This window comes from Sylvia atricapilla, chromosome 6, assembly GCF_009819655.1.
Source record: "Sylvia atricapilla isolate bSylAtr1 chromosome 6, bSylAtr1.pri, whole genome shotgun sequence".
NCBI classification, from domain to species: domain Eukaryota; kingdom Metazoa; phylum Chordata; class Aves; order Passeriformes; family Sylviidae; genus Sylvia; species Sylvia atricapilla.
Genome location: NC_089145.1, coordinates 3,489,578 through 3,509,200, shown reverse-complemented (window position 1 = coordinate 3,509,200; position 19,623 = coordinate 3,489,578). Strand labels below are relative to the sequence as shown.

General features: G+C 44.5%; 1 protein-coding gene across 5 annotated transcripts in view; it reads left to right on the top strand.

Moving 5' to 3' along the window:
- The first annotated feature begins 899 nt into the window (after positions 1–899).
- HIPK3 (homeodomain interacting protein kinase 3) overlaps positions 900–19,623 on the top strand; it is a 67,224-nt gene continuing 48,500 nt past the window's right edge. The window contains exons 1-2 of one of the 5 annotated variants that reach the window (XM_066320476.1): positions 900–1,147; positions 16,197–17,286. In XM_066320476.1, the coding sequence (XP_066176573.1) occupies positions 16,199–17,286 (1,088 nt within the window). In that variant the 5' untranslated portion in view covers positions 900–1,147; positions 16,197–16,198. The other 4 variants (XM_066320479.1, XM_066320477.1, XM_066320478.1 and 1 more) reach the window with 4 other exon arrangements.

Here is a 19,623-nt window from a genome sequence, read left to right as displayed (position 1 = left end):
CACTTGTTCTGTCCTGTTGTCTCTAGAGCTAGTGGTGTGTCTAATGGGCTTGGGCTAGGTGGCAAGGACTGCTCTCCAGGGAAGGATGTCAGACCACATCCGGAAGGCTGGTGCTTCACAGTTATTTTCAAGGCTGGCTGGAGAAGTCTCTTCGTCTTAGAAGGCCAGAACACTCATTTAAATGAATTGGGAATTCACATGTTCATTCTCACCTTGTCTTCTAAGCTCCAGGTCTTGAAAGTCAGGCCCTTCTCCTGGCCCGTTTGCTCACCGTTATGTATCTGTGAACGAGCGCTATGGGAGGTGGCAGCTAACGAGGCGGGAGGGAGAGGTCTGGGCTGTGGCCATCGGGATGGCCAGCACCGGAGGGTTACCGGGGGCTGTACACGCGCAAGTCGGAGAGCCCCCCCAAAACACGAGGTAGCCTTCCTCCAGGTAGTGACAGACCGGGGCGGGCAGAGAGAAGAGTTGGCGGCAGGAGCGTCTCAAGTTGTCCCGCCGGGACCTCCCGGGGGGCACCGTCAGCCGGCACCGAGGAGGCGCCGCTGCCGGGGCGGCGCTGGCCCCGCGGCCGCCGCCGGCGCTCGGGCGGTGCGGAGGGCAGGCGGGGCCGCGCTCCGGGCGCTGCCGGCGGGCCCGGGCGGGGGCGCTGCCGGCGGGCCCGGGCGGGGGCGCTGCCGGCGGGCTCGGGCGGAGCGGGCGGGAGCGCCCCGCAGGCTGCGCCCCGCGGGCTGGGCGGGGGCCGGAGCGGGGCTCGGCCGGCGCCCCCTCCGCAGCGCTCGGCGGGGCCGCGGCCCGCCGCTCCGGGGCCATGGGCGGCGGCGGGCGCCGCTAGGCCGCCGCGGGCAGGGCGGAGGCGGGAGGAGGCGGAGGCGGAGGAGGCGGCGGCCGGGGGCGGGTTGGGTCCCTCCCCGGGAAGATGAGGCGGAGGCCCGGTCTGTCGAGCGGGCTGAGCCGGGGCTCTTCCCTCGCGGCCGCCAGGACAAGATGGCAGCGGCCGAGGCGGCGGCAGCGGCGGCAGCAGCGGCGGCGGCGGGGCTGAGCGGCTGAGCCCGGCCGGAGCGGCGCTTCCCGGAGCGCTCCCGGACATGCCCGGGGCGGCGGCGGCAGCTCCAGCGCGGACGCCAGCGCGGCCCGACCCGTGAAGGTGAGCGGCGGGCGGCGAGCGGGGCCGGCCCCGGCGGGCGGAGAGCGGCGCCGGCGGCGTTCGCGCCCTGCCCGCGGGGGGCTCCGGAGCACAGCGACCCTGCCCTCCCCTGCCCTGCCCGGGGCGGCGCCGCTTCCCCTTCCCGCTGCCCACGGCGGCGCCCGCCGCGTCCTCTAAGTTTCCCGTTCCCCGGCGCCCACCCCGACCCGCCCCGGGTGCCGGGCGAGGCCGGCGCCGCCCGGCGGGGGAGGCGTGGCCGCCCCTCGCCCGTTCCCGGCGGCGGCGGCTCTGCCCCGCTCCCCTCCGGGCGCGCCGCCTCCTCCTGCGCCTTGTATGGAGCGCCGGGGGGTCCCGGGGTGGCGCCCGGGCGCGGCCGCGGCTCCTCCCGCTCCGGGTGCCGCTCGGCCGCCGCCGCGGTGGCTCCCGGCAGTCCCGGCGGGACGCGACCCTCGCCCGCTGAGCCCCGAGGACACAGCCGCGCCGGGGGGGAAGCTGGGGCGGCAAATGGTGCCCGGGATCACTAACAGCAACTGGAAAGGAAGTGGACGCTTTAAAATTTGGTCAGTTCCCAAGAACGAGCTCTGTGAAAGCAGAGGGGTTTGTTCGCCGGAGGCTTTACCGTAATGGTTGCGGCAGGGACTGTGCGGGGTTTGTTCTGGAGTCGTCCTGGTGTCAATTGTAAAGCTGGCAGGTGCGTTTACATGTGTTTTTAACGCTGTAGGAGATAGTGGTGAGTTTGTAAAAAATGTTTTTTATTTAAACGAAGCCTTGAATCGTCAGTGCTGGGTGCTTACACGTATATAATAAAGAGCTTTCTTTTGAGGCTATGTTTTTTTTACTAACTGTTGCGTCTGACTTAAAATGTCAGAAACTGCGATTGTTTCCTTTTTTGTTAACTTAGTTTATAGGACTCCAGAGCTTGACTTGCCAGAAATTATGTGGCGCTCGGATGTTTTTGCATCTTCCTGCTTGTGTATCGCCTTGTTTATTTCGGTTATTTTAGTGCCTTTACATTGTGGGAAAATATGTTACTCTGAGAGACGATGACGTTAGGTAAAGCCGCAGTTGTTGATAACAGTGCGTGTTTCTGTGATTATTTATTTTCTACCCAGTATTACCTCCCATGACATCGTTTGCAAAAAGTTTAGGCTCCGATTGATGTCACGCCAAGCTCGGATGGGCTGCGAGGACTTACTTTCTGAACACAATAATTCCTTAACAGAGTTCATTTGCCAGCGCTTTCTCTAAAGGAAGTTTCAAATACACCCCGTAACTGTGTAACAAGCGTGGCAGCCGGCAGAGAGATTAATTAAGCACCTGGAAAATAGGTCAATACTGTATTACGGAGCGGCGTGGTGCGATGGCAGATAACTAGAGCGAAGTGTGAACGCGGACTGACTTACCGGGGGAAACTGATGCCGCTGCAGCGGCGCCGGCGCCTTTCTCTGCGCTGCCGCGGACCTTTTATGGTAGCGCGCAGTGAGGGCAGCTCGCAGCGCTGCAGAGCGGGGTCGGACTCTTCTCTCCCGCCGCTCCTTCCCGGGGGCTTCTGTCCTAGCTGCTGCCTCAGGGCGTGGCACAGCTTGTGCTCTTCAATGATTTTTTTTTTTCCCCCCCACAAAGATAAATTTGGCTGGGTGTTGTCATTCCGGTGGTGGTGGTGGTGGTAGTAGTGTGTGGCTCTCCGGGCTTGGGGACGGTTTGTAGTTGGACGGATTCCACGAGCTGGAATAAAGTTTCATTGAAAAATCGCTCGGGAAGCTGTCCCTGCCCTGGGGTCTCTGCGGCACTTGTGATTTTTTTCTTTGTTTCAGGTCTTTTTTGTGTTCGCGTGTTTCCTCCCTCTGCTCTTTCAAACAACTACCTACAGAAACAGGGAAATGAGACCGGCTCCTGCATAACAAGATAGCAGAGACAAAGGCAGGGTGTGGGGAGGAAGACTGAGCTTGCAACTCATCTTTTGGAACTAACTGATAGAAATATGAGAATTTGCACGTGCTGCTTTTCTCGTTGTGTCCTCCAGTTTGTAGCAGTTGCTTCCAAACGAATGTTGTTTTGGAGGTGATTGTTCCAAAAGCATTTTGTGGGATTGATCGCATCCGTTGAAGGGGATGGGAGGCTGAGCAGCATTTCCAGAGGTGCAGGGTTGGTTAGCTCACCAGCCCCTGGGTGGAACAGAATTAACTGTGCTTAATTCCTGTGAAAACCCTGATCCAAAGGTGTAGGAATGTCAGGCTGTGTTTTTCCAAGCTTGCGTGTTTAGGTGTATATACTCCTCTTTGTGCTATGTCGAGGGATTGCACGCTTCCTGTGTTTAGAATTTTACCTCTATAGGTTCTCTTTCTTGTATTTTCCCTTTTGCCAGCGTGCTGATCATGGCAACAAAGGCCCTTTTGACAACGCGGTGTGTTTTGAAACAGGAATTTTGCAGTTGGCTTTCTTGTTTGTGGGGGGGAGAAGAGCAGCCTTGGTAACGGGAGCAGCATTGTCCTTTGAGGCTGAACGTGTATTTTGGAGGAATGTTAAATACAGAAGGAGAAACTGCTCTTAGTGGAGCTAAATTCCTCTGTTGCAGTGTGGAGTGTCGTGGCATACGAGTGCTGTGCACATACAGAATAGTTCCTGCAGGCAGTGCTGCTTTCTGCACAGAACTTTGGGGGATAAAGCAGAGGGCACAGAGGCCTTCTTATATTTTTGTACTAGATCAGCCTTGGCTTTTCTGAATGTATAAAATGATTTCCTCTGGTCTGCAGAAGCATTACAGCTGACTTAAACTGCTGTGACTGACAGAAGTATGAGTGGAGTAGAGCAGCCTGGTGATCACCTGGTGATCCTTGGTCGAGGGAAGAAGAAATGTGAAAGTAGCATGGTGGTGTTACCAACATTCCTCGCTCACGAGTTTGCTGTTGAGTTTTGTGAAATAGTATCCACCCTTCAGACTTCAAAAAAAGCTTGTTTGCACCATTTTGTGCTTTCCAAGTTCCTAGGTCACCAAAATAATCTATTTCTTGAGCTCCCTTCCCTGACAATCAAGAGGTGGAGTGGAAGATAATGTATTACTTTTAAAAGATCTTGGAAGAAAAGCCCATTATTTTGGGTAGGTATAGGAGGGGACTTTAGGTTTATGAAACTGTATATTTCAGAACCCTGGCTGGGCTAAACAGAACACCAAACTTGGGAGAAGGAGCGAAGATGAGCACTGAGCATGTTCCAGATGACTGCTGTGTGTGCAGTGCACCTGAAAAAACCATGTAACTATTTAAAGCAACCTAAAACAACTGATGCTATGATATGGGTCAGTAATGGCTTACCTTTTCTGACTTCTACAGGCAGTGAACACCCTCTGTTTAACCTGAAATAACCTATAATGAAGGATAAAGCCTGGAAAATCCTGTTACCTGGTCTTGGCTTCCCTCGTCGCCCTTCAGAGACTGTTTAATTTAGAGCCTCTACCTCTTCTTCAGAGTTGTAGAGAATTTGTAGCTTTGTTTTTCTTCAGAGTCACTGAGCTTTGAGTGACAGATGAGCAGGGGAACAACATGTAACTGTGAAAGTGGATTTTAGTTGGTGACTTTATTTGATGATGTAGTATTTCCTGCAGGCTAGGTTCTTCCCCCCCCAGTTCTTCAGTTGTTTTATTTCAGTGTAGTGAATGTTGAAAAAGATGGCAGGAGTTGGTGTGAGTCTTGCTTATAGATGCAGTTTGGGAATAATCTTCGTAAAGTTTTGTAGTATTTTTTTCATGGTATATCACATTTTTTCCATACGGCATCTTAATATTCCACATCATTTTTGAGAGTGGGTAACTTTTTGACAAAAGGGAGCTAATCTCCAGTGTAGCATTTGGGATTGGAAAAGGAAGAAGAACCAAATAACTGAACCGTTTTTCAAGCAAGTCAGCTCAAGTAGTTTAGTTTGTGGTGTTTTTTTTTTTTTTTTTCCTCTTATGCTGAGACTTGGAGTGAGTGTAATTTCAAAATACCTCTCCCAACAGTATTGACTTTACATATTTATTAGTGCCAGCATTATGTAAACTTTTTGTTCAGTCTTTTTTACGTTTTTAGAAAAAGATTAGGAAATTATTCCTTTTTGTAAGTAAGGAATATAATCTTTTTTTTTTTTTCTTTTTATCCAGCTCTCTTATGCTCTACAGTATTTGGTATGACAGGGTAATGCTAAGTTCGAGTTCCAAAACAGAGCAATAAAATAAGATGCAGTCAAACATCCAAAGACAAAGCAGACATAAGAAATATTTTCCTATCTTTTAGGATGATCAAAGCTACAGCAACTCCCAATATTAAAAAAGTAATTGGATTCTTATGTACAGAGAACTCTTTTTGCATTTTAGGAGGAGCGCTCCCATCAAAGAAGCTATCTTTAAAATCAGGAATCTTAAACTCATGCTTTCCATTCTTGCTGAAATAATGTAACAGTTCTAGAAACTTTTCAGTGCTTTTTAAAAGCATGTTATAAATCAATCAAAATAACATTTTTAATGTAAAAAGTCGATTATTGCCAAATGAAAGTCCGCTTTTATTTGTATGAACATCACTAGATGGATACATATGGTGTGGTAGTAACCACCCATTTAGACTAAATGCTGGAAAACTGGGCAAGAAAGGTCAGGTCCTGATCCCTGTGCTGAATCCCATAAACACCCTTAAAAAAAAGAGGAGGTTTTGGAGATGATTGGAGATGCCCATGGCCACTTTTCCAGGCCTGCTGGATTTCATAATCCACTGGTTTGAGTGTCTTGTGCTCTCCTGATTTCTGGAGGCTGAGTGCTCTGGGTCACAGCGCTCCGCCGTCCTGCAGCTGTTCTTTGTGTGACCAGGACACTAAACCTCCCAGGAACTTAAATTTCTGGGTGAGGCAAGATTCTTATCACGAATCTGGGCTTGGGGCAAGCAACCACCACTACCTGAGAAAACCTGCTTTAGGTTATTTTAGGAGTTTTTGCTTTAGTTTTGCTTGGCTCTCAGTTGTGAGCTGTGAGATGGAAGTGGATCTCCTCAAGTGCTGACCTCATCTTGCAGTGGTGAAGTGAGATGGCAAAACTGGTCCCTGGGCAGAAAAAAGGTGCCAGGAGAGCGACTTCAGCCAGGATTGCAATAACTGGTGCAGCTGTGCTTTGTGTGGGGCTGCAGTGTCCTCATTGCAGAGATGTTTGCTGCTTTTCTTAGCGTGACCAGATCCCTCCAGGCCTGCTCCCTGGGGTCTCTGGGTGCCAGCTGACATCTGAACCTCTCCCTGTTCCTGCTGGAATGGACTGAAACAAGTGTCTGCCTGCAGAGAGGAAGCCTGAGTGAGGAAGCTCACTTGTAAAGGCAAAAATGCAGAGACAAAACTACTTCAATGCCAATAATCATTAGGAAGTTTGTAAGTGGGGGGAAAGGAGTTTTTCTTACTGGTGGGCTAAGCTCCTTTCAGAAGACAGGGATAACCAGTAGTTTCAGGTATCCATAAAAATATTTTAATGCACATTTTTTTTTCTAAAGCTTTTGCAAAAGTAATTTGCTTTTTCATTTGTAGATAGAATAAACATTTATTCTCTTGTGTTTCCACGGTCTCAACATGTTTACTGCTTTGTTTTGGTTCTTCATCAGCATTTAAGAAAAAAGCTATGTTAACTTTTTACCAAATTCCACTAGTTTAAAATATATTATTTTTCCCCCTATTTCCTATGGTGCAGGTTTTTTTCTGTGTTGGCACAATTGGTGGAACTTACACAATTGCCAGGAGGATTTTTAGTTGTTTTCTTGTTGTAAGATGCCTTTCTCCTTTTTGACTGAAGCTGTTGATGTGCATAATTGTCTTGTCAACATCTTCCTTGTGTTTTTCCTAGAAATTTTGATCATCTGCTACTTCTTTTCCCTCTCCTTTCAATTCTTGCTTTTTTTGTTGTTGTTTTTTGTTTTTAACTGTTGGAGTTGGTTGCTTGTCTACTGTGTGTGTTGCAGTTGAGAAACTTTTTCCTCAGCTCCTTTTTGAAGATTTATAGGAATTGTATGTGGGTAGGAGAGGTACTCATAATCTTTATTTTTCAGCATTTGAATCTCTCAAATATGGGAATTTTGATGTTTGAGATCTTTTGAAGCCCTTCAGAAGAAACCAGATTTGTTCCTAAGAGGAGAAAAAAGCTCTTTGTCTCCTCTTTCCTTTTAATACAAACTTACTTTGTGATTCACGAAATTAGTTGGCATTCAGCCTAATAGGAGTGGATTGCTTTCATGAGATACTAAAGAGTGATTTTAATAACTTTTCTTTATGGCTTTTGTAATAGTGGTGGGGGTTGGCTTCTTCCTTTGGGCTGTGTCAGTTCTGAGCCCAGCAAGAGGACGTGGTGGGAAGTTTCCCCAAGAAATACTTTGGGAGCTCTTTGTGACAAATGCTGTTTGAGACTAAACGTGTTTTTAAAACTCTGTCGCAGAGGTGTCTAAACATTCTTTGGAAGATTAAAATGAGAGTGGCTGTTAAAAGTTTATTTATGCTACAAGTGGAAAGATTATTAAACATGGAAGGGAATACAGCAGAGAAAAAATGTGCACATTATGCACATTTATCAGTATTATTATGGCCCCCAGGTAGTGGGTCATATGCTGCATATAATATTGCCTTTCTTTTCACATGCTTTCTGTGTAGTTAAACCAGTAAGTTTCTTTGTATAGGGGAGGGGGAGAAATTTCTTGCCCTGGTGGGGAAATATTATAATATGGGTTATTACAGTTATTGATTCATTAGGAGGCAGAAGGCTGATCCTTCTGTGAGATAGAATGGGTTTTTAATGCAGTGATTTTACCTGTAGGAAATACTGCTTCCTCCACATCGTTAGAAAGCTGAAAGAAGTGGTAAACACCTTTTCCCTCTATTTTTTCTTTACTGTTCTACATATGCCATGACCAGTTTATACAGCTGTTTTCTGGCAAGCAACCAAAGCTATTTTCATGAAGATGTAGCTTAGAAGGAAAGAAACACACCTGTTATGTAAAAGCAGAACATTCAAACCACTTTTAAATAACGAATTGTTATTATGGGAAAAAAAGTGGGGCTTCACAGAGGAGTTTTTTTCTGTGTGTACGTAAAAATACCTTCCAAACATGTGCTTACTCTGTGTGTGTGTGTGTTTACCTCAGTCTGTGTATGTTTGAAAGTTGTTACTGGATGTAGCTGGGGCAACTGACCTGAAAAGGGAGGCAGAAAAAGATCAATCAAAATAAGTGTGTTGGATTAGATGCCTTAATTATTTTACAGTTAAGTCAGTTTTAAAACAAATAAAGGCTTAAGTTGTTATTTGCTCTGACGCTTTTGTTGCAGAGGAAGTCGAATATGCTCTGGGTGTGCTGTCTTGACAACTCAGTAACCACTTGATAATGACATTCTTGTTGGTCTTCTTGGAGGAGGGACTGACTTTTCCATGTATTTGAGCAAAGTTTTAACTCTTAATATTTCTTTCTACCAGGTAGCTCTCAATGTGTAGGAAACAGTTTTATTCGCCTCCTTGCTACAGGAGAGCCTGATTTGCAAATTTTTGCATTGCATGTCAGACTCAATCAGCTGGACAGGTTTTTTGTGTGTGCTGCTGCTGCAGACTTAATGTGCAGGTCCTGTGGGGAGGCCAGGAATTTTGTGTTGTTACTGTTGTTTGTTTGGTTGGTTTGATTTGGGTTTGATGCTTATTCGTTTGGTTTTGCCCAGGTGAAAATATTTTTTGGTGAGAAAGATAATTTTGGATGAGTTTCGTCTTCACTAGTGGTTGAGAGGACTTGATGAACTCCATGTAAGTAGGACCCCTTCATTTGCATGCAGATCATGCTGCCAGACATTGCGAAGGTGAAGTGGCAACAAACATCTTAGATGTCTATTCTTACAGGAGCTGCACTTGATATTGTCTAGAGCTATTCTAAAATGAAACTTCTCAATAAATTACTTAGCAGGGTTGCCCCGTTTCTAGTTCTAACAAAAGCCCAGCATTCTAAAAAAATGCAGAATTAAGCAATTGCATAAAAATAAAATGACTGGAAATAAGAAAGGACTAAGAAGGAATTTTCTTTTTTTAAATACAGTGGCATTTGAACACGTGATATACCAACAGGCAGTTTGAGTTAATCCTCTTTATCAAATTTTATTTCTGCTTTAGGGAAGGTGGCAAAATCTTTTGGAAATACTTAGAGCAATGGAAAAAGTTGCCTCTCTGCTTGCCTCAGTCCCTCCTGCTGCAGTGAAGGGTAACAGACAGGAGCAGTAGTTTGAATAGATCCTTTGGCACTGCTGTCCTGCAGAAGGTGTGGACTCTCCTAGGCTTTTATTAGGGACTTTTATTTGAGTGTGCCTACTGTTTCCAGGTTCAAGAAGAATTAGTCTTCTAAAAGAAGAGATTAGGCTGGTGAAGCCCTGGCTGGCTGAAATGTGCTGTTTATGTTGATGGTGGCACATTCTGATTTGGAGGGCAATGTTCTCACTGGGGGCTGGTGGCCAGTGCTGCACTGCTTGTGCTTGCTTTCCAGTTGCACAACAGCAGCTTGCCCAGAGAAAAAAGAAATGCTTCGAGTGTTGTTCTCATTTATCTTTTCAGCTATGATTGCAGTCGTATTGGTATCACAAAGTTTAGCTTTTGATATTTGTGGAAAATGTGAATAAAGCAATTGTGTTCTTGAGTACTGTTACTGGTGCTATGGCAGCGTTGAGTCACAGCAGTTCAGGTATTTTATGTAAAATATGTTTGTGCTCAGTGTATGGCGTCAGTTCTGTTTCCAAGTATCAAGACAGTGGTGTAATTGAGGCTGGTTTGCATCACACTTGAACCAACTGATATTTTCAATTTCTGCTATCAGTGCAACGTTGGTGGTGTGTGATTAAAAATATCTCCACTGTTGCACAGACCTAAGCCAGCCCTGTAACATTTTTTTCAGTGGTTAGTAACTAAGTTCTACAAGGGCCAAATTGGATCATTGTATCCTTTGCTTCCCACTAAAACTCTCTGAAGCGTGGAACCAGTCTTTGGCCTTTCAGCCTGGCCCTTTGCAGGACTGAGGTTTCATGTTAGGCAAAGGCTGCGTTGGCTCAGCTGGATGCCCTTGGTGTACGATGGGCCAGAATTCCTGAGCTCTGAAATCCGTGTTTTAATTGAGAATGGTCATGATTTCTTTTGCCATTAAACTGCATCTCTGGTTGCTGCCCCAGACCTGGGTGTTGGTTTCTTTGGTGAGGTATCATCAGCTGCCTCTGATCCCCTGGCTCCCTCTCACAACTCTGGAGGATGTGTGTGTGCCCCTGCAGTTGGTGTCCAGAGCTGCCTCTGTTGTTGTGTGAGGAGATGATTTATATGGCATAAATTATCTGGAAAACCTCGGTGCTCTCTCTTTTGCTCTCTCCCTTCTGTGGGTCACAGATGTGCTCCCAGCACTGGTTTTTGGGTGGCCAGAGGGTGGGACTCCCTGGGCTTGTGTTTCTGGACACTTCACACTCTCTGTGGATATGTTTTCCTTTATACATTGCATGAAACCTCAATTGCTAGTGCTTTGTTATTAATTGTACAGCTGGAGTGAGGGAATTCCTCAGGGTGAACAGGTTATGGGGTATGAAAGTACTTGCATCAGTACAGCTTGTTCAGCTACATGTCCAAAATAAACAATAACAAAGAGGTGCTGCTACTACTGGTAATAAACTTTGATCTGTGTGGAAAGAGAGGGCAACTAATTCAGTTTTGTATTTACTAAATAGCTCAAGAAGTTGGGTGGCACCTAATATTAAAAAAACCCAATTGTTTTACCTGGAAAAAAATGACCGTTGATATCCTTACAGTGTTTCCAAAGTGATGCATAACATAAACAAAACACTTCGTTAGTGCCACTGCTCAAATTGTGCATTTCCTGGAAGTTACTGAGCGTTTCGAATGCCTCCCTTGATGCCCACCTGCACTGCAAGAAGGATGTGAGTTTTGGAGCTGGTTTTTGCCCATGGAGGCATGAAAAAGGAGTTGGAAAACAAGTTTTCTTGGGTTACAGTTTAACTCTGTTATTAGGTGGCTGCAGCTGGCTGGGCTTTGCCTGCAGGGAATTCACTACACCAAGCCCAGCGTGGTGATTGCAGTGCTCGGGGCAGGGGGAAGGAGCTGGGTGTTCTGCAGGCAGATGAAGGGAGCAGTGTGGCAATCTCTCCTGAGCTTCCCTGCAGTGGCCTTATTAACCAGTTACTTTGCCACACATCCCCCTCACTCAGTCATGTGGAAATGTCACTGTATAGTTAATTATTAATGCTGGGCAGGCCTGGAACAGCCTGTGCTGCTCCAGGTTGTCACAGTCTGCCAAATGGGTTGTGTTCCTGAGTGTGCCTAGAACTGCCCCAGAAGGCTGGAGACGTAATCTTGAGAAGTAAAGAGCATTGTTACACTTAGGTGAACATTAGCAAGATGTTAACCAAAGGTGCCTCATTTTGCTGAGACACATCTGCGTGGTTTGCTGCTCAGTTTCTGTAGGGAGAAGCTTGTGGGGGGGACAAGCTGAAGTGCCTCCTGTTCACTGACGTTACTTTGTGAAAATATATTTGTTCATTTATTTAGAGGAATAAACAATGAATTTACTTAGTTGAAATATGTTTGCTTCCTTACTTTGTTCATACGTTTTTCAGAAGCCCAGAATTCACGGTCTTAGCTCCAGTCAGAAGTCACATGTTTTGTATAGTTTCATGTTTAATAAGCCAAGTTTTCCCAATTCTCTCTGCTTCAAACCAAGAAGGCTCATTCCTTTGAAGGAAGCCTGTCTAGGGGTGGTAACTGTTTGTAGGTGTTTTGGGACTGCCTTTCTTTTGCACATTTCCTGCAGTAGAAGTGAGGTGAGATGCAGCAACCTCCAACTGGAGAATACAAGCTGGAGAAGTCCAGAACCAAATTCAGCACTGTGCTGGATTGAAGTTGTTACACTCTGCTTGCACTTGGGGAAGGAGAAGAGGGCTTTAAAAATGTATGTGGGGAAATGGACAACTGCTCTGAGACTAAAACTGAAAGTCAAATGAGAAGTTGCTTGAGTAGCCGGAGGCTGCCTGTGGCACTGTCACCTGGAAATTGCACTTTTCAGTCCTTCTGATGCTTTTGCTTACTCTGCTTTGGTTTGCATCCTGGACGGGTCTTGTAGTGCCTACATTTGTTTTTTATTTTAAATTAAATGTGACTGGAAGATGTGCACCAGCTGCTTATGTGTATTCAGGCTCAAATAACCTCCCTGAAAGGAGCACAGAGGATTTTCTTTCCTTTAGCACTGGTTGTTTGGCTCTACATATCCCTTTATTATTCTGCTGCTGAGCTTGTTCATGTAGGTGTAGTCTGACCAGCTTCAGTTTGTATGAGGAAGCAGGAACAATCTCATCAAGAAGTATGCAGAAAGGTGTATGAACTCAGTGAGGTGTTTTGTGACGAGGGGGGAAAGAAAGATCCACTCTCTGCTAGGTGAAAATGTGCTGTGTATTATTTTCTTTTGCTGGGAGTCCTGGTTTTAAAAAACAGGGCAACAAAAAACCTGCAACACAATAACTGTTTATTCTTTCAGGTGTAGCTATCCATAGGATTGAATTGTAATCCAAATACCTAAAAATAGTTTTTTTTTTTTAAAAAAAAGCTTCAGAAGCCCACAAACAAATCAACCAGTAAGAAATTTCCAGTAAGAAAAATTTCCAGTAAGAAAAATAGAACCAAAAAACCCAAACCATCCCCAACCACAAAAAAACCCACAACCCCAAACCAACAAAAAAACCCTTACAACACAGCAGTGCTGCTGTAGCAGAGGCTGTTGTGGTATTTTCCCTTTCTTTTAAAGGTTTGTTGTGCAGCTCTGCTGTCTGTGGGGGTTTGTTTTCATCTGGGTGGGGGGAAATCAGTTCTGTTTATCAACTTAGCTTCTCAAAGCAAAGGCCTCCAACAGCTGGTTGTGTTGGATGGTTCCATGCTGTTCTGATGGATTTCATTGCATATATGTTGGGTAGAGTGTGCCTCTGTCTGAAATGCTTTCTGAGCACTGTCAGGGTGTGGCAGAGGTCTTTAAGCAGTCTCAGGTGTGGGATGCTGCAGGAACACCTTATTCGCTGGTTATGTGAAGATTCTGTTGCTTCTCCAAATGACATTGGCATCTAGAAGTGCATGTTTAGAAAAAGACAAGCAAAATGATGGGAATAATGAAGAAGTGTTTAGGGGAAGATAAAAAATTAGATGATTGTACAAGCCTTTTTTCTTTTTTGTGTGTATGTAGTAAAGTTTTATTTTCTTTGTTCAGTCTGTCATGATTGTATTAAAGGTCATTCTTCCAGGGTATGTTCTTCTGTCTTCCATTTAGTGCTCAATTTTCTTTTTTTTTTTTTTTTTTTTTTTTTTTTTTTTTTTTTTTTTTTTTTTTTTTTTTTTTTGTTGGTTGTTATTGTTGTTTGTTTTTTGGTTTTATGTTTTTTTGGTTTGTTTTTTTTTAGTTGCTAAAAATGTTTTTGCAATAACTCAATAAACACTTCTTATCTGCGAGCAGAGCTGTTACTGTGGTTGGAGTTCAGGGTTATGGAGTTAGGGCTGTAAGAAACACTCTAACCCCAAAAGATGATAGTCTAGTTCTTATCCAACTGAAATTAATGTTGAAGAGAAAGCTGGGACTGCGTTCCTCCAGACCTTCTGGACTAGTGTGAACAGCATGAGCCATAGAAGATTTACACCTTTTAAATGCCAGTGGTCCTCACAGGCTCAGATGAGGATTTGAGCAAGCCTCTGGTCTCTCTGGGTCTTCCTCATACTGGACTGTTGTCCTATCTTCTGAAAATGTCCTTTATTTCAGTGTAGCTTTTTCCAAGTAGTTATGATCATCATCTAGTGCCCTCAGCTTTGGTGACATGCTTACACTAGCAAATGCCTTCTCCAGAAGTTGAATGGAGCAGGATTTTTGCTGTTAGGTCACCGTAGATCCAGGGCAAATGGACCTGCTGGGGCTGCTGCAGCTGGGCTAGATTCTCACCTGTGGGCCAGGTGTCGCCACTCCCTCCTGCTTGGAAGTGCACAGGAGCTGTTTCTGGCCAGGGGCTTCGTGGTGTGGCGGTGCCTCTGGGCCTGCCCAGCATTTAGGTTTGTCTGTGAGCCAGGAAAGTGATTCTGGTCATCTGAACCCCGCTGTCAGCAAACTGATAATACACTAGTGTGTGTCCTTTGAAGTGTAAATGTTTTTTGAGTTTGAATATTTTACTTGTTTCATGCACATGTGTGTCAAAAAGTAAGGGGATTGTGATGAAAAAGCAGACAGAGTATTTTTTTGGTGGGAACCTCGAAAAGGTTTTAAGAAGAAAATTCCCAAGCATTATTTTGATGTTTTAGTGTCTTTGGTAGATGTGATATTTGAGTCATCCCAGAACTAGAGGAATGGTAAAGTTCTGATAGAAGATTTGGCTTGGCCTGAACTGTGCAGGTGCCACTGGAAGCTCCAGAGAGGCTTGGATGTACATGTTCTCTGGGGCAGTCACTGGGGGCTGGTTTTTGGATATCTAAATAATATGATCAGGGTAAGTGATTTATTTAAACAAAATTACGATAGAAAAGGCAGTAGGATCTCATAGTCAATAATAACGCTTATGCACTTGTAATGGGGCATGTTACTAAGGAGAGAAGTCAAGAGCTTGGGGAATTTTTTCCTGTGTTTTGAGGCTAGTAGTTAGTATTAAATCCTTGGTGTGGAGTGGAAGGCCCATCATGTTTGGTGGAGGGAAAGCCCAGCTGCTGGCTATTTCCTGGCTGTCTCCAGCTTTCTACATCGTCTGGCTCTGAGAAAGCAGCTTTGGGAAGGAGAGGGCTTTGAAGTTTTCTTCTGCAGCTGGGACAAAACTCATTAGAGGATTCTAAACTGAGGTGTTGGTATGATTATTTTAATTGCTCTGAAGATATCTAAATGTTCGTTTGCATAAATCAAATCACAGCTTCAGAATAATTATGCTGTGCTTTTGGTTAGTTTTCATTTGATCAGAGCCACTGCAATGTCTTGCTCAAGTTTTATGTGACTCATCTGCAATTTAAATACCTATTACCAGAATTTTCATGTACTTGGTATGATTAAGTGATCTAATTAAGGTATTATTGGTATTGAATTTGTCGCTGGGAGCTGATCAGTCTGGTATAAACCATAACTTCCCTGAAAACTTCTAGTTACACTGGGGTCCATCTAGAGGTTTTTTCTTAGTGTTTAACTACATGACAGACAAGTTTTAGGCTGGTGTTTGACAGGTCTGAAAGGGGACACTGGTCAGTGCATAAAGGACACCTGGAAGGTAATGTCAGTGCCTTTACCCCCATAACTCTGTCACTGATACACAAATTTCTGCAGCTGGGTGGAAGAGAACTTGGGGAAAGCACCTGCCTTTCGTGAATGGATTAGGTTACTGTACATCAGAAGTTACTGGAACATTGTTGTTTATATGTACGTACTCATGCCCCTTAAGTTATTTTGGGCCCCATCACGTGGCTTGATCACCTTCATTTTCATCCCAGTGAAATTCTTTGATCTGTGGCAGTTGTGACATTTGTTTGTTCTTGGAAGCCTGATGGTGTTAATGACGAGTAGGTTGGACACCTTGTGTAACAGGTAGCATTGACTCGCAATTAAGAACTTATGAGTTATTTTATGTCATCATTGCTGAACGCTTGAATTGGTTTTTCAGCTGTGTTACTGAACACTGTGCTACTTTTGTGTGTAGAAATGGTAGGAGGTTTTAAATGAAAGTTGAGTTTAATAGCACAACAGTAGGACCCCTACTTGAAAAATGACACGTAGTGCTCTGCTGCAGCCTGTCCTAGCCCTGTGCAACCAGCTAAAGCACTTAACTGCAGCAACCTGCTGCTGCTGCTAAAGTCCACCTGTGGGCAATGGTAAAGTGTGAGGGCCTTGTTCTGGCCTAAGAAACTAAATAGAAAAGAACTTTAGAACAGCTCATTTGGAGAGCATAATTGTATCCTGATTTTTCTCTTAGAAGTAGCAGCTGCTGGGAAGTTTGGAAATATGCACAATTTTCACTTGCTTTTTCTTTTTCTTTCCCTCTGTAGGTATGGCCTCACAAGTCTTGGTCTATCCACCATATGTTTATCAAACCCAGTCAAGTGCCTTTAGTAGTGTGAAGAAACTCAAACTAGAACCAAGCAGTTGCGTGTACCACGAAAGAACCTACCCGCAAATCTATGTGAATGGTAAAAACTTTGGAATTTCTCCCCACAGGGTTAGTACTTTCTTTCAGACTAAAAACCCGTTTGATAGACCTCGAGGACAGAGCTTTTGGTTGCAGTCAAATGCTGTTGCTTTAAAAAATACCGCAGGTGCTACAAAAGCGTTGGCAGCGTGGGCGCAGCAAGCTCAGCTGGAGGCGCGCGGGGCGCAGGGCAGCCGGTCGGATATCCTGGAAGGAGCCCAGCGATGCGGATTGAAGCGTAAGAGCGAGGAGCTGGATCACCAGAGCAGCACCATGCAGATCGTTGACGAGCTGTCCATGCTGCCTGCGATGCTGCAGACCAGCGTGGGCAACCCGGTGGCGGTGATGACCACGGCCGCCGCCTCCAAGCAGAGCGGTACCAGCGGGGACGGGGATTACCAGCTAGTGCAGCACGAGGTGCTGTGCTCCGTGAAAAACACCTACGAGGTTCTTGATTTCCTGGGACGAGGGACCTTTGGACAAGTAGTCAAGTGCTGGAAAAGGGGGACGAATGAGGTCGTGGCAATCAAAATCTTGAAGAATCATCCTTCGTACGTGCGCCAGGGGCAAATAGAAGTGAGCATCTTAGCGAGACTGAGCACTGAAAATGCTGATGAGTTTAACTTTGTGAGAGCCTATGAGTGCTTTCAGCATCGTAACCACACTTGTCTGGTTTTCGAGATGTTGGAACAGAATTTGTACGACTTCCTGAAACAAAACAAATTCAGCCCTCTGCAACTGAAAGTAATAAGGCCTATTCTGCAACAGGTGGCCACTGCACTGAAAAAACTAAAAAGTCTGGGTTTAATCCATGCTGACCTCAAACCAGAGAACATTATGTTGGTGGATCCCGTTCGGCAGCCTTACCGGGTCAAAGTCATAGACTTTGGGTCTGCCAGCCATGTATCAAAGACTATTTGTTCAACTTATTTACAATCTCGGTATTACAGGTAGGTGTCTTTCGCTTTGGTTTTTTGCCTGTTATGGAACAAGGTTTTGGCATTTCTTAACGGCCTAAATAATTACTCCTCCAGGTAACTAGTAAGAATAATTTGGAAACGATAAAACCACTGAGGAATGTGAAAATTATTTAGTCGGTTGCCATTTGGAATGTGAACACTTGCTTTGAATGCTTTTGTAGTGTTCTCTTTTCTCTGGAAGTATGTTTTGTGTTGCTCTCTGAAGTCATCACTTACTGATATTTTGAGACCTCTGAGACTGTTCGAAAGGAAAAGAAAAAAAATTATCCTTCATTTGCTTGTTTAGGATGTCTTTCCAGCCTTCCTAACACGATGGATTTTTTTCTGTAAGCAGCTGGACAGTGTGCTGGAAGTGCCATGTTTCTATATCCTGTTGCCAAAGATTATGTAAATGCCTCTGTTTTTCTCCAGCACTTGTAAATATTTTCCCTAGTTCTTAGAAACTCCATTCTGAGTGAGTGCCTTCAGCAGCTGTGGAGTTCAGTAAACTTCTGGAGTTAAGGAGTGATAGGATGCTTAAATATATTTGGGGTGATACCAGAAGAGCATTTCAAGTGATTTTGGTATATGGTTGCATTCTGCTTTTACCTGAAAATAGATGTATGTTTTCTTTAGTTTAGTTTGGTTATTTTTTTTTAAGTTTTCTTTGAATAGTTACTCAATCTGTCTGACATTTAAAAATGATCAGTATTTAGTCCTTTTGTTTTCCATATAAGCTAAACTTGTCTTGATTGAAGATCTGTCTCAGTTCAATCCTTTGCATCATTGGCAATAGTAGGTGCTGTGTATTGCCTGTCTGCCGATTCAGTAAGAAGCCAGTAAACAAGGACAATGAGTACTTTGAAGAAAATCTTAAATATTTTTGCAGCTATTCATGCTGGAAAGGAAAACGTGTGCTGTGCAGTTCTAGGCTTGATGAAATTAGTGATTGGAGTTCATGCCAGAGGAATCTATTTTTTGACTGTGGCTTGTAAACAAGAATGCTTCATGTACAGTGCTCACGTAAAATATTCTAATTCATCACCTGCATTCTCTATTACTTAATTGCAAACTGCAGCGGAAGATTTAAAAGCTACACCGAAGTTCATCAGCAGCAAACTAAATTGGGAAGTGTTATGGATTGATGCATGTCCACATTATGCAAAAATATATACAAGAGGGAATAAAAAATGAAATCATTTGGGAGTTCATTTTGGTGTAAAAGCTGTACACTACTGAAGATCCTGTGGTTTTGGGCCTCTCAGGACAAATCAGTGCAGGCTTGCAAAGATGGTAGGAATTCTGAGAGGCTCTAGACAAGTGCGAAGGTATTACCTTCAGCTGGTCTGTACAGAATCATAATCCAGCAGATATTCTAGATGCATGGTCTGAGAATGATTCTCAGGGCTCCCTGCCTACTTCAGCTTTTTTATTTGTTGAAGCAATTACAGATTATTGTGAGCTATTGCTGTTTTTTCCTTCTCTGTCCCCAAGAACTGACAGAGGGGAGGCTATGCACAGCCAGCCTGGGTGGCCCTGTTGTAGTACTTCAGCCTCAACTACCTACTTTGAGCTTTTTTTTTTTTTCTTCTGTTTCAGAGGGCTCAGTAGACAAGACATTGTTCTTTTTTAGTTGCCTACATGAAAATATATTAGCTGTAGTTCTGTTTTGTGTGGCTCAATGTTGCTTTGCACCTCTCGGTAGAATTCTGGCGTGCTCATGGGCTTGGGCAGGTCCATTGCTGGCAGGATCAGTGTGCAACTCCTTGGCATTTTGTGTGCCTGTATCACCCCCAGATGTGAGTAGGTGGGGTTCCCTGTGGATGTTTAATCAAAAATATCATGCCCCAAGAATAAGATTTGTGGGTGCATATACTTGTCTTGGCCTCAATGATGTTGAATGATATGGACTCATTATGGCACGTGCACCTGGAATTTCCTAGTTAGTAAGTTATGCTGAAGTGCTTTGTAAATATTCAGGCTTCAGTAGATCATATTCTTTATATCTATAGTTTTATAATCCTTCCATAAAGTAGCATCCAAGTCTGTAATATTTGAAAAGCAGAAGGACATAAAAAGAAGAAAAATGGTTAGGGTCCATCTACTTGATTTTTTTTTTTTTTAATATATAAATATTGATTGAGATAATTAAAAAGAAAGGCAAAACAAACAACTATACTTCAAAATTATTTGCAACGAAATTTTTTACTTCTGAACAGGTTTTCAGCAGGCTAGATTTCATCATGGATGGGTAGCTCTCTACCAGTTGTGTAGTTCAAACTAACTTTGTATAGCCTGGCAGTTCCTCCAAATTTCTTTTTGTTCCAT